This window comes from Carya illinoinensis, chromosome 14 (genome assembly GCF_018687715.1).
Source record: "Carya illinoinensis cultivar Pawnee chromosome 14, C.illinoinensisPawnee_v1, whole genome shotgun sequence".
In the NCBI taxonomy this organism is placed as follows: domain Eukaryota; kingdom Viridiplantae; phylum Streptophyta; class Magnoliopsida; order Fagales; family Juglandaceae; genus Carya; species Carya illinoinensis.
In genome coordinates, this window is record NC_056765.1 from 11,800,038 (window position 1) to 11,814,417 (window position 14,380).

The 14,380-nt window shown below is 37.0% G+C and overlaps 1 protein-coding gene across 3 annotated transcripts in view; it reads left to right on the plus strand.

Moving 5' to 3' along the window:
• Window positions 1–3,138: 3,138 nt before the first annotated feature.
• LOC122293183 (DNA-directed RNA polymerase III subunit 1) overlaps window positions 3,139–14,380 on the plus strand; it is a 34,532-nt gene continuing 23,290 nt past the window's right edge. The window contains exons 1-3 of one of the 3 annotated variants that reach the window (XM_043101671.1): window positions 3,139–3,371; window positions 3,499–3,628; window positions 6,665–6,814. In XM_043101671.1, the coding sequence (XP_042957605.1) occupies window positions 3,298–3,371; window positions 3,499–3,628; window positions 6,665–6,814 (354 nt within the window). In that variant the 5' untranslated portion in view covers window positions 3,139–3,297. Of the gene's footprint in view, window positions 3,372–3,498; window positions 3,629–6,664; window positions 6,815–10,387; window positions 11,324–11,676; window positions 13,916–14,380 lie in introns of those variants that run through there. The other 2 variants (XM_043101670.1, XM_043101672.1) reach the window with 2 other exon arrangements.

Below are 14,380 nucleotides of genomic sequence, written 5' to 3' on the forward strand. Positions count from 1 at the left end.
TTGAAGATTTTTAGATATTAAAAAATAGAGATTTTTATATCACAAGTTTTAATTATAAAGTATATGCTCCATTGAAAATTTACCCAAGTTACGTGATTATTTTATAGGTGACAACTAACATTTGTTTAGCACAGTTATGAGAAAATTCAGAAAAGTTAAAAAAGTCCAAGTAAGTAGGGTTTCCAAGCTATTGAGATTGATTATATGAATATTTTGTTATAAAATGAAAATTTGAGAAATAACCTCATTCATTTTATCTACATTTGCATCAAATTTTGTTTAAGAAGAAAAAATATTTTCTGTCATGGCTTGTGTAAACAAGAGCTATTTTTGGCATTATATTTCTGAACTGTGTAAAAAGAGCGAATATGAAATTTTGTACATAATTATATGAAGATGATATGATTCTATTGTGATCAGAATATGTTTTGTACTCTGATATGATGTGATGTGATATCTAAAAATCTTTGGCGTGACATTCTATTTCAGTTTTGTTCTAACTTTATCACGAGTTAAAAATGTGGCCTCTGTTTGTGTATACACTTGAGGCTCCGAGAATAATAAGGGAAAAATTTTACATTCTGTTTCCGCTCTGTTGGCCACTGGGGTTTGCATAACCCTACTACGGGGGTTAAAAATGAAATTTTGTTTCTGATGTGATGTTTCAGTTATACTATGCGAAAAGAATTTTGAATAAGAATATTTCTGAACTTTCGCTTTGATATTTTTGATAAAATGTTCTAATTTTGCATTTTGAAATTAAAAATATTTTGTTCTGCATTTTGAACTTTGTAAATGCTTATATTTACATACTAGTATATGTTCTCTACTTACTGAATTGTTGATAACTTACTCCTTATCTTCACTATATTTTTCAGATAATTTGAATGTTTCAGCTAAGGATCAAGATTAGGGAGTATGAGTGAGATGATTTAAGCATTGTGGATTAAGCATAGGAGGTTTCTGTGATTTTTGGAGTATTGTATTTAATAATTTTGTTGTATTCTGATAACCTGGTATTTTGGGAGATTGATTATATTGAGGTAGTTGGTTTGAAACAATAATTTTATATGTCATTATTGAGAATTTGGAGTTTATAAATATATTATTAGAATGTGAGTTTCAGTACAGGAAATAACTCTCTGACCCATTCGAGATCTAGAAGTTACAATAATAATCAAATCAAATTATCGATTTGATATAATCTCTAACATCCCCCTTAAATTCAAGGTAGATAATTTTAAAATTTAAGTGTAGCCTTTATCTCTTTGGTTGATTACTAATGAGATGATGAAAGTGTCATTGGTGTATTGGCAGCTAGAACATCAAACTTAGAGTTGTGGCTAACAATGAGTTGATAATGGGCCAAAATCAACAAATGACTAACAATAAACCAAAAAATTGGGCTGACAATGGGCTACTTAGGGCATTGGTCAACTATAGGACCAAAATCAAAAGCCAAAAGGCCAAAAATGAGCTTGGAGTTTCATAAACTGCTCATAACAAACCAAAATCCAATAAAAAGGCTTACAACTAATAGATAGATTTAAGATGAAATATGTTTGAACGATGATGAAACTTTTGTGAGAGGTAAATATAGAGAAAGAATTTTAAAAGAAGGAAAATGACAACCTTATAATTATTTTAAACTATTTTACAACTCTACATAAAACGAAGGGTAGTTTTGTAATATTAAAAATTATTTTTAAAGGAGTGACATGATTTCATTGGTTATTAGAAAATGATTTATAAAATAGTTCTAAAAGAGTTATAAGTGTATTATTACTCTTAAAAGAAATATCTCACAAGATTGAGCCTGGCATTAGCCAATGACTCTAATATCACGATAGAAAATATAATATAATTGAAAAGAAGATAGAGAAGAGAGGAGGAAGAGAGATTTTGAGGACTACATGTTTGCTATTCTCAATTATTATTGAATGCAAAAATCAAATTATCTTACCACGCTGTTCTCAAGAAATGAAAATCCATTTGGTTTCTAGAAAGAGAAGCTCCTCATTCTCTATAGAAAAAAAACTCAATAATTCTTGAGTGTTTCTGCCAAAGAGTGTCTCCCATCCTCCTCTTCGTTCATTTTTCAATACCGCTATGTGTATTTGCTTTTATGGTAGTGTTTTTTCTCTCCTTTCCACCAGTTTAATTTTGGTCAGATCTATCGCAACCCTACAACTGCCTGTCAACACGTGCCCTACCACGCAATTCTCCAATCGCCGATCAACCGGGATGAAGCGGAATTGCAGCAAATTCTCGATGTGTGACCCTCACGCGCAGTTTGTTCAGTGCGTGGCCTTTAGGTGCCACCGTGCCTTGATGAGTTCGTTGGCTACACGCGCCGTAATAGTAGATTCTGCACCTCCAAGATCTTTCATATCTGCCCCATCTCTTCTCACAATCATTAGCGCCTGAAAAAAGTTGGTCCGCCATAGTCCAATCTATCTGATGCCGATTTTCTTACTATGTTTCCGCTTTCTCTAACTAATGATCTTGAGGAAGGGAATACAAGTCTCTCTAAAAAACATCTCACGACAACAAACCACAATGCACTTTCAACCTCTACCGACCAACGGTGGCTCCACGCATAGACTATGCGAATAGTACAAAAACCATCTTTTAAGATGGCATTCTCTTTTAAGACCTGTTTTTGTTTTCTGTTTTTCCTCCACTTTGCACTATGGTTGTTGTAACGAGGTGTTTGTTGGAGAACCCCACTCCCTTTTCATATATCTTGTTTTTCTCTATTTAAATGATAATATACTTGCTTAAAAAAAAAGAATATAAGATATATATTTTTATTTATAATAAAAATATGTGAAAATAAAGATAAGAAAAGGTAAATATTTTCAAAAATCAAAATCAGTTGAAGTAACCGTTATGTAAACAAATCAAGAAAATAATCAAATAAAAAAAATATTCTAATGGTCTTACCGAGAAACCCTCCCACACATGATAAAATTACGAAAAGAACTACCATGCTGCCCAACATTGACAGCTCTATTATTATTATTTTTTTACTTAATAATTACAAAAATAATTTTAAATGTATTTAAAAATATTTAAATATATTAAAAAAATATAAAAAAAATAAAATAAGAAAAGGTTCAAAAAGTACAGTAACGGTAAGGCTGAGCGGTGCTTCTCTGCCGCTCTAAAATTATTAGTATCGCCTTACTGGCTAAAACCCCAGGCAGGAACCGCCATCCTTGTTGCCCTGCCTTCCCGCACGCCCACACGGTATAATCGATTTTCAGAGTTCCCCTCTAAGGTTTTGAATCAAGCATGGCTAGTGCGCAAGCCGATGACATAGCCTTCACTAAGCATCCCTATATCGAGGACGTGGGGCCTCGCAAAATGTCAGAATTTGAACCTGCCTCTTTCAGTTTCATACTTGGTCGAGCTAGTTTCATCTTCTAGTAGGCAAAGAAAAGCATAATAAGCTTTTGCTTGTTAGTTTTAATATTTGATTTTTGATGTCTGCAGAAAAAGCATGAAATTCAGCACGTTCTCCGAGTCCGAGATCAGCAAACTCGCGGAGGTTCAAGTATATAAAGGGCAATACTACGATGCAAAAAGAAATCCTATAGAAGGCGGCTTATTGGATCCCCGCATGGTACTCTCTGCGCTCCTCCCTACTCACTTGTGTGTCTTTCTGTATATGAGAAATGCCCGATTCCTTGTAGCTTGCCGAATTAAGTTATTACCATATTGTCATAATATTTCCCATAGATATAACTTTGACAGGTTCGAATATATCTTCATTTTGAAAAATTTGTTGGGCGGGCGGTGGTGGATGACTGAGCGTTGAATCATCAATGGTTATGAAACTAATGTCCATGATTTTCTTTCTTTAGCTAGAATGTAATTAGGCGTTTCTTTTGTATATTTCCTGTGTACACAGGCTATGCCTACTTCATTCGTATGAATAAAATTCTCTTATTACTTATCAAAAAAAAAAAAAAAAAAACTAAATAGAGAAGCCCTTTTCTAGGTAAATAAAATAATAGACAAGATAACACGATTTGTGGACATCTCTTTAGTTGTTGTTACTAAAACTGCCCCATTTAGTCTCCTTCACCACAAAAAAGAAGCCTAAGCATGGATTTTTTTATTCTCTAAGCAATCACAAACGTCAAACCAAAATCGAAGAAAATAGAAAAAAAAAAAAAAAAAAAGAACTCAAAGATATTGGGTTCAAAGGAAAAACTCTTGAGGAACTCTTCGAAAGAAAAGTCCTTGTGCTCAGCCACTTGTTATATTTTTTCTTTCTGATAAGTAATCGGAAGTTTATTAAGACAAATAAATAGGCATAGCCCACCTATCTCTATATCAATAAGATATCTTGTTATTTCTAAAAAAAGAGAAGGCATAGCTCAAGTACACAGGAAGTATACACATGGAAACACCTAAATACAAGCTTGGAAGTACGAGCTAGAAAAAGTTAAAAGAAACTCATGAAGATTATCTCCATTCAAGACAAGAACATTCGCCCAAAGACATAGAGCTCGGAAGAAAAATTCTCTGAATTCTCCCAATGAATGTTCTTTATCATCAAAACACCGCCCATTCCTTTCTAGCCATAGACACCACATCAAACATAAAGGAATCATCTTCCAAATAGCAGCAATGCCATGACTACCCATAAACCCTTTCCAACAAGCTAATGGATCCACTACCCTCTTAGGCATCACCCAAGTAACATCCGGCCTGCTGAAATTCTCATCCCAAAAAGTCTTAGCCACCTCACATTGCAGAAACAAATGATCAATGGATTTAGTAGCACCAATCTAAACAGATTATACCATGCTTTCTGAAATTATCCGTTCTCAAGATTTTCCCAAGAGACAGCAACTAGCAGAAGAAAGCAACTTTACTAGGCACCTTGGATCTCCAAATGCACTTCCAAGGAAATTGGTTGACACAATGGCAAGTCAACATTTTATAATAAGAGCTGACAGTTAAAATGGAATTTCCAGCATGTTTCCACCATTTTTCCTCCCTTCACCATATGAAGTTACAAACTTCATATCATCCAACCTACTAAATAAACTGAAACATGGGCACTTTCCAATCATGAGCATCTCTAATAAATCTTCACATTTCATTAGAAAAAATTACAGAATCAGCCACAATGGCTTCTTGGTCCCTTGCAATTCTAAAGAGAGAAGGAAAGCATTCTTAAGAGGCAAATCTCCACACCAAAGATCATGCGAAAACCAAAATCTCCTCCACCCACCTTAAACGAATCATGGTTGAGAAATTCGCCCCAACCTTTCCGAATAGATTTCCACAAACCCACACCATACACACTTATTACTTTGTTAGAACACCAATTCCCCCAAGCCCTCCCTTATTGAACATCAATAATATTCCTTCATAATGCATCCCTCTCTAAATGATGCCTCCACAAATAACCGATGAACAAACTTTATCCCAACTTACCAAATGAAACTTTCTTTCTTCCCCAAGAGTGCCAAGAGTGCCCCACAAAAAATTATTGAAGATTCTCTCAATTCTACTAGCCACCCCAATAGGCAAATGAAAAAGGGATAGGAAATATGTTGGAAGATTAGACAATGTACTTTTAATCAGTGTAATTCTTCACCCTTTAGACAAATAAATCCTTTTCCATCCAGTCAACTTCCTCTCAATTTTCTCGACCACTCCATCCCAAAATGATGACAATTTATAGGGAGCTCCCAAGGGAAGGCCTTGATATCTCATAGGGAGGGTTGAGATCTTGCTACCCAATAAGTTGGCCAGATCCATAGTGTTTGAAAAAGAAAGATATAACAATCAGTTTAAGATCTTACTATACCTTTATAGATTCAAACACTAGATTGTAATATCTGCAAGTGACCCACTCAATCTCTGGCCACAACAGTTTCAGAACTTTGGAACTCTTCTATAGCTTCCCCCACAAGCGACCTAGTCCGATCCACTTGAACTCCAGCAGTACCACTGATGAACTCACTGACACACCATTGAATTCACTGGCCCTCCAAAAGTAAGAATGAATAAAGATCAATAGGATGATGGTTTGTGTATGGAGAGAAAACTAAGGCTTTAAGACTCAATGTCTGTGCATAATGTTTCCTTGCAAGGAAGGCAGTAAACATTTTCTTTCGTGGCCTTGCAAAATCCTACAAATAATGTATAATATTGTTTATATAGGTTAGAGGTTTTAATCAGGTCGTACAGGGGCTCTGGAATCAGTTAGAACTGCATTTTTTTGCAATTCCACTTGAGCCAGAGTCAAGTTTACATTGAGTATGTTTTCTAACACGTTCTTGCTCCAGCCAAGCTCGTGCGAGATTCTTGAAAAGAAGTTAGCCAGAGCCAACTTTCAATCTGGCCAAGTTTTGCACTTTTTATAATCCTATATCAAATAAACTTTATCTAATTCAACAGTAATGAATTACAGCTCAAATAAGTTTGTCATTAGAACATGATAATACATTTTTTTTGCACTAACTCCATCAATGTACTGTGAGAAATTATATGTCAGAATAACTTGGCTGTATTGATGGTTTATTTTCAATGTGTTGACTCTTGATGGTAGAACTGCTTATGATCTTCCCCCTGTTTTTCCTTGTATCAAGAGTCTTACAAGGCTTCTCTTTTTTATAATTTTTATTTTTTATTTTAGGGTCCAGCAAATAAGAATTGTATATGTGCAACATGCCATGGGAGTTTTGGGAATTGTCCTGGTCACTTTGGATACTTAAAACTTGCTCTCCCCGTTTACAATGTTGGATATATGAGTACCATTTTGGACATTTTGAAGTGCATTTGTAAGGTTAGAGAGCTTTTTCCCTCCTTTCCCTCTTATCTAATTTTTTGAGTTTTGAATGTTGTATGCTTGGTTGAAAAAGGTTCTGTCTCCTGAAATGGTATCTGCATGCTGCAGTTTGTTGTGATTTTTTAATATAATATGTATGGTTGTGCAAAAATGCTCTAAATTCCTTCTTTTTTTGTAGCTAGTTTGAAAATCTTGGTTTAAGCAACATAAGTCCTCGCTAATCATGCTGGTAACTAGACCAGGTCAAACTTGGTCTATTTTATATATTGTAATCTTTTGTTAGATCAAGCAATTCAACCTTACATTTCCTTGCATGGACTTGGTTCAGATATGAGGACTGTTTTTCTAGCTGAGTTTAGGTTGGTCTGGATTAACAATATTGATATGAAAAATATGCCTCCGCCTAGAAAACAGCAAAGTTAGCTCCTCACCATCACCACAGCTTTGACTTTTTGAGTTTTAGATGCTTTGTATATATTTAGCACATGTAAAACCACATTGAGTTGAGCTATTTGCTTGTGTGGGATCTGTATTCAAGTGTAGGCCAAGACCTGGAGCCAAGCATACTGCATCTTGGCTTGTTAAAATGGTAAGATTACGGCCTTTACTTGCACAATGAGCTTAAAAGGGCATTGCTGTTATGACTTCTGGTAATCATCTCTAGTTTGATTTGAGTACACATGATTATGTCAATAGTCTTTGTTAAAACATGAAGGATTGCTGAAAACCTCAAAATTACGTATGTTGCACCCTTTTTTCCCTTCTTTGGGTATGCTTGGTACGTACTTTGGCTTTTAAAAAGTGAATGCTACCTTGTAGCTGTCTGGTGACCAAATGGTGTTTAGTTGTTTTTTTTTTTTTGTTTTTTCTTCTTCTTCTTCTTCTTCTTCGAACTCTTGTGAACTGGAGTGTTCATTTGCTCAAATTTGATATGCTTTCATTCTCACCTTTAGTAAATGTGGTTGTTACTTGCATTATTCCAATTTCTACTCAATCAGCTCTTTTTCTTTGGTTTTTCTTCTAGCAGCTCCTATGTTCACAGCAAGATGTTGACTAGTTCTCCAATAGATTGCCCACAACAAACCTACAGCTTCTCACAATTCGACCTTGGTGCCATGAGTGGGACTTCTGCTGTAATGACTTAGGAAAAACACTGGCCACATCTGCTCTATAACTGAAAAAGACTAATCAATTTGGAACTTCTCTATAATAACTCATAAAGGCCAGTTTCACCTAATAAGAAGTCAATGTGGGGATTAGTACCTATGATTGCCTTTATAACCTACCCACTCTGTGAGCTATTAATATTCCTAATGTAGGACTTCCCCCTCTTAAATTTCTTACCCATGACATATCTTTGTCTTCCCTTTGGGAGTATCCAAGCACTTAGAGGAGTTGTAACGAGATTTTTTAGTTGGGAGACATGGGGATGGGGCCTAAATTCCTTCTAAAGTGGTCCAAGGTGTGCTCACTGGTTACAAAAAGTGGCTTAGGGGCGAGAAATTTAATTCATTTCAACCAAGCTCTTTTGGGAATGTGACTATGGTGTTATTCTTATGAAAGATAGAGCCTTTAGTGGGTGATTGTGGACATGAAGTATGGAAGCTTGGAAGGAGGTTGGTGCAATAGCTGTAGTAAGACGGAGCATAAAGGGCACACAGGTTGTTCTCATAAGGTTAATGGGTCTTTGAATGATATTGAAGCATGGGACATAGAATGATTTTGTGGTGGATCATTGTTAGCTTTCACATGATTCTATTCGCCGGTGTGTTAAATTTGTCAAAGAGGGCAATCAATGAGAGCTGGATCACTTCACATTGTTCTTTGACTAATTGGATTCAAGCAAGGTGGGAGGAGGTGGTGAAGATAAACTAGTTTGGAGTCCATTTAAGAAAGGTGTTTGAAGTAAAATCATTTTACAACATATTATTTACTCATTACAATTTCCTTGTAATATTTTGGACAAATAGCACTTTACAAAAGGTTTTACCTGGAGTAATTTTTTTTATTGATAAACAAAATCTTATTGAGCATATAATAGACAAATGTCTTAGTATATGGGACATGTACAAGATCGTCGCCTATGCATGCTAGTTAGTGATAAAAGGAAGTCATGAAAAAACATGTCACTAAAATCAATTACAATCGACCAATGGAGTAAAGTATTGAAAAATAAACTTCTAAGTTCATGTATTGATCACTCTCAATCTTCAAAACTTCTTGCATTTCTCTCTCTCTAAATACACCACCGTAGACAAATTGGGACCATCTTTCACACTGTTGACATCTGAGGATTGCCTTGGATGCCTCACCAAGAAGCGAGGAGGTCGATTACCCTTTTTGGCATTACCCAAGCTAATCCCATCTGAGCAAAGAAGTCATTCCAAAACGTTGTAGCAACCTCACAATGAAGTAATAGATAATCTACAGACTCTTCGCTCTTTTTGCACATACAAGACCAATCTATGACTATGATGTGGTATTTTCTATTGTGAGGACTGGGGATCTTCTCTAATGAAGCTGTCCATACAAAAAAAGTTGTCTTTAGGGGTGCTTTTGTCTTCCAAATACTCTTCCATGGGAATGGATTTGTATTATGCGTGATCATGGCTTGATAGTAGGAGCAGACTGTGAACTTCATTTTCTTAGAAGGGCGCCAAAAATTGGTCTTCAGCTCCCCCCCCCCTTCCCCAATTATGTGGGTAGAGTACACTAGATCATAGAACTCTGAGTGTCAACTTCCCAAGCTTTTGTGTATCCCTAAAGAATGTGACGTTCCATTGAGGAGTACCATTAGATAGGGTTAAGAGGTTGAAGCTTCTTTCATTCTTGCTATGCCATAGAGTTTTGGATAAACTTCCTTGAGCATCCTATTGCCGCACCATACATCATGCCAAACATTGATTTTGGACCCATCACTTGCATCAAAACGGATATTTCTTGAATGTGTCCCATCGTCTTCTTATGTGTTTCCATAGTCTCAACCCATATAGCCCACTTACCTCATTCGAACACCATCCCTCCCATGGTTCACCATATTTTGATTCCATGTCGGCTCTCCATAATGCTCCCTGTTCATTGTGGTATCTCCATAGCCATTTGCCAAGCAAAGCTTTGTTAAAAGATTGCAAGTTCGGAATACCCAATCCTCCTTCCGGGATAGGGGAACACATTGTAGCCTATTTTATCAAGTGGAATTTAAACTCATTGTTCATGCCCCCCCTCCTCAAAAAAAAAAAAAAAAATCATTTTTCTGAAACCGGACCGGACCTGTTCATATAAATATATATTTTAATTTTTTATATTATATAAAATATTTTTTATATGATTTTTTATATAATATATAAGTTTTATATCTAATATATATAATTATATATAAAATAATCTTGTAGTATGTGCTAAATTACTAATTAAAATAACATTAAATTTTAAACTCCTATATAAATAACTATATATTATCACTATATAATTATATACTATAATATATATAGCATATTATATATTATATATATAATATACCAGAAAAACTGAACAGAACTAGACTGGAATCGATAAAACTGGAAGTACTAGTACGGTATCGATTTTTCAAATCTCAAAACCGGTGTATACCGGTTCATTTCTAAAATATGTCCAAAATCGGATCCGTTACATCCCTAACTGAGACTACTTCTAATTTAGCCGAGTTCACCTTCAACCCTGAAGTAGCTTCCGAGCATAAAAGGAGTGCCCTCAAAGCTCGAATTTGATCATCACTGGCACCACAAAAGATTAGGGTATCATTGGCAAATAATAGGTGTGATATGTGAGGTGAGCCAATATTTTCCTCCTAAATCTGGATAAGATCTCGTCCTCTACGACACCTGAAATCATCTTGCTAAAAGCTTACATTACAAAAAAAAAAAAAAAAGAAAAAAGAAAAAAGTGGCGGGGATAGTGGGTCACCTTGTCTCAAGCCTCATGAGCTTTTAAAAAAGCTCTTAGGTGTTCCATTTATCCAATTGACTTTGTCATAGGCCTTCTCCATATCAAGTTTAAGCCCTGACACTCCCGACTTGAGTCTGTTGTCCAAGCATTTGTTGGCATGACATGATATAACTTGGAGTGCCATAAATTGATTAGAAGACCACAATTGCCGGACTCGATTGAGGAACCCATCTGATTTCGACCACATGTTTTCAAACTTCAAGTATCTTGGGCCACCACGAATACCTCCACAATCAAGAAGGATGGGAAAGTGATTTGAGCACAACTTGGGGAGTTTCTTTTGGATAAGCTCCAGGTAATGTGCTTCCCATGCAGGTGATACTAGGAATCTATCAATCCTTGACCACGAGTAGTTTTCTCGATTGCTCGACCCAGTGTAGGTGCCATCTGCAATAGGAAGATCTAGTAAATCTTGTTCATAGTTAAAGTTAGAGAAATCTACCATTACTGAATTGAAGCTAGAGCCACCCGATCATTCACTTGGGAATCAAGGAACGTTAAAGTCACTACCAATACACCAAGGTAAATCCCATATACTGCTAGGTAAATCCCATATTCACTTGGGCCACCACGAATACCTCCACAATCAAGAAGGATGGGAAAGTGATTTGAGCACAACTTGGGGAGTTTCTTTTGGATAAGCTCCAGGTAATGTGCTTCCCATGCAGGTGATACTAGGAATCTATCAATCCTTGACCACGAGTAGTTTTCTCGATTGCTCGACCCAGTGTAGGTGCCATCTGCAATAGGAAGATCTAGTAAATCTTGTTCATAGTTAAAGTTAGAGAAATCTACCATTACTGAATTGAAGCTAGAGCCACCCGATCATTCACTTGGGAATCAAGGAACGTTAAAGTCACTACCAATACACCAAGGTAAATCCCATATACTGCTTAGGCCAGCCAATTCATCCCATAGTACACTTCTACTAGACATAAACATTTGCAAAGGCCCATTGATATCCATCCACAACGTTCTTGAACAGGCAAGTCACCATATAATCCCCCATACAATCTTCTAACTTTTCCACCACTCTTTTATTCCACATCACTAAAATGCCACCCGATGCTCCATTGGTGGTAAATAATGCCACACTACTTGATTACTACACCACAAACTCTAAATAGTGCTTAGGGTGATATATTCCAATTTTGTTTCTTGTAGGCAAACGATGTCTACTCTTCAACTATGTAATTGGTTTCTAAGTTTGAGACACTTTTCCTTCTCATTCAACCCCCTCACATTCCATGACACAATTTTTGGCTTCATAAAACAACATCCATTGCCCCTCCCTTTGATCTTCCATGAGGAGTACTCCTTGCTCCTACTCCATCGTTGACTGTTCAGTTAAGCCTTTTTAATTCTCTAGCTCTCTTTTTTGCTGGATTGATCTCACTTGGTGAACTAGAGTGAGTCTGTCCAACCTCTATAGCTGCGAGGAGAGCTATAAATTGGTCCTCAAAACTATCGCACAATATATCCCACACAATTTTGAATCTACTTGGCTTTGTCTAAAACCCAATCAGAAATGTGGATGTTGCTTCTTGGGTGTAGAGAATTTAGTGGTGTTGGTGCTTCCCAATATGCATCCTTACTGACCAGAGGATTTGCTTGCATCTCACCCACCCTATACGATATAGAACATGACATCTGCCACTGCTCTTCCTCGACACCATCTGAATTGTACACAACCATGGCTTTATCTGGGATTTCATTTTCCTCTGTATTACCTACTTCAGTAGCCCCACCCTCTGTTTGATCCTTCCCAAAGCTAAATAAATTGCCTATTTCCAGGGATGATGCTTTCTGGGGTGATACCATGGTGTTATCCTCCATTTGAACTTCCCAGGCGACATTTTCTTCTTAAAAACAGGGTATTGTTAGTTTTTGTCGTCGGTGTTGCCATTCTGTCGGCCAGGACACTAGGCACCAGCTCGACTTGCGTTCTTTCGTTGGTGGTTTCTGTGCAGGGGACAAGTCCCCAGCACTCCAATGGCTGTTTTGCAATGTCAGAGGATGACCCAACTTCAAAGTTAGAGTGTCAAGCGATTTTAGCCAACTCTGGGTCGGATGGCCCTTAGAACTTTGGGCTTGTAACTTCTGTTTCTCAGCCCATGATTGTCTTGTACCCCTGATGCCCATGAACTTCTTGCCAGCAGCCTCCCTCGCTTTCTTTCTTGACTCAAGCCTAGAACCATATCCTATTTCCTGGTTTACCCGCTGTATTAAGCCACTGACCTTCTCTCTCAAGTTTATCAACTCTGTTTTGAGGTTGTGTAGAGTCATCCTTTCTACGTCACACCCCTTTGTCAGAGAGTCACTATCCCTTCTTGCGTAACCTCTCGTGGTTGTCAGTGCCTTAGACCTCCAATCTGTACAAGTCTCACTAACGGTAACTTTTCCCTCCACGAAATACTTATACTGCCCGTTCATACTCTGGTTCTACATCCCTTCTCATCTTAATTTCTCCTCGATTTTTCTGGCGTTGCTGTTGGTGACTGGCACTGAGCATGAACCTTTGCACACTTCCCCGCATGTGCTCATTCTCATCTGCCTTTTGAACATTTCGGCCCCCCTATATCCCTTCGCTCTTCATTTTTTCCTGTAGTGCTACATAGGCCACACAATTCCATACCCATCTTCTTCCATTCTTTACCTTCCACTTCTTCAAGGATGATGATATGGCTCTTTCTCCCACTACCTCTATACTCAACTATAGTCAAGTATCTGCCAAATGCATAGGAGGATCTCTGTGCAAGAAAAGCGCTGCTGCCTAAGTTGGATGTTCTGATGAACTTGCTGTAACCATCCAACCTGGAACATTGTTCTAAGGTTTGTGTGCGCGACCTATGATGCAGTTGGTCTACCTAGTAACAGTTCTTTAGTCACCTTCCTACCTCTTTCTATAATGCATATATAGCAGCCACCTTCAACTGAAATCTCAAATATTTTTGTTTCAATGAGAACAATCTTCGAATAGCCCATCCGTCAAGAATTTGCACCTCTAATTAAGCTCTAAATAAATCTAGAACTGGTAATTGTCACCAGCGAGACTCATCGGGGGCGAGAAGCAAGAGATGTGAGCAGGTGTACGGAGAGAAAAAAGATGCACAGGTTTGTTACCTTGAGTAATGTTCGGAAGAGTTGTTATGGTTGATTGGTGTTGCATAAGTAAGAAGAGTAGTTAAATAGAGGATCGCCATCTTCTTCATTCCTAGCATGTTGGAAATGATAGTTCAGTAGTAGTTGGTTCTCATTATTGTTGAAAATGATTGTCTTGTTTAACATGGAGTATTTGGAGAGAGACAGAAATGAGTTTAGTTTTGAAGATTCTGAATTATGTTGGTGGGCCTCAAGTCATTCTTTCTTAACATCCTTGGTCATTGGATAGTTGTCAACAATAATGTTGCTTTTTCTATTTCTACTTTTCAGGGTTTTCTAAATCTATTTTCTTTTGCTAGTTAGGTGTGTCTCTTCTGTACTTCGGTAATACCCTTTTTTATTGAATAAAATCCTAGTTATTAGAAATTGTTTTAGCCTTGGACCTCTGATGATGCTGCCTTATTAACCATGAGAGCA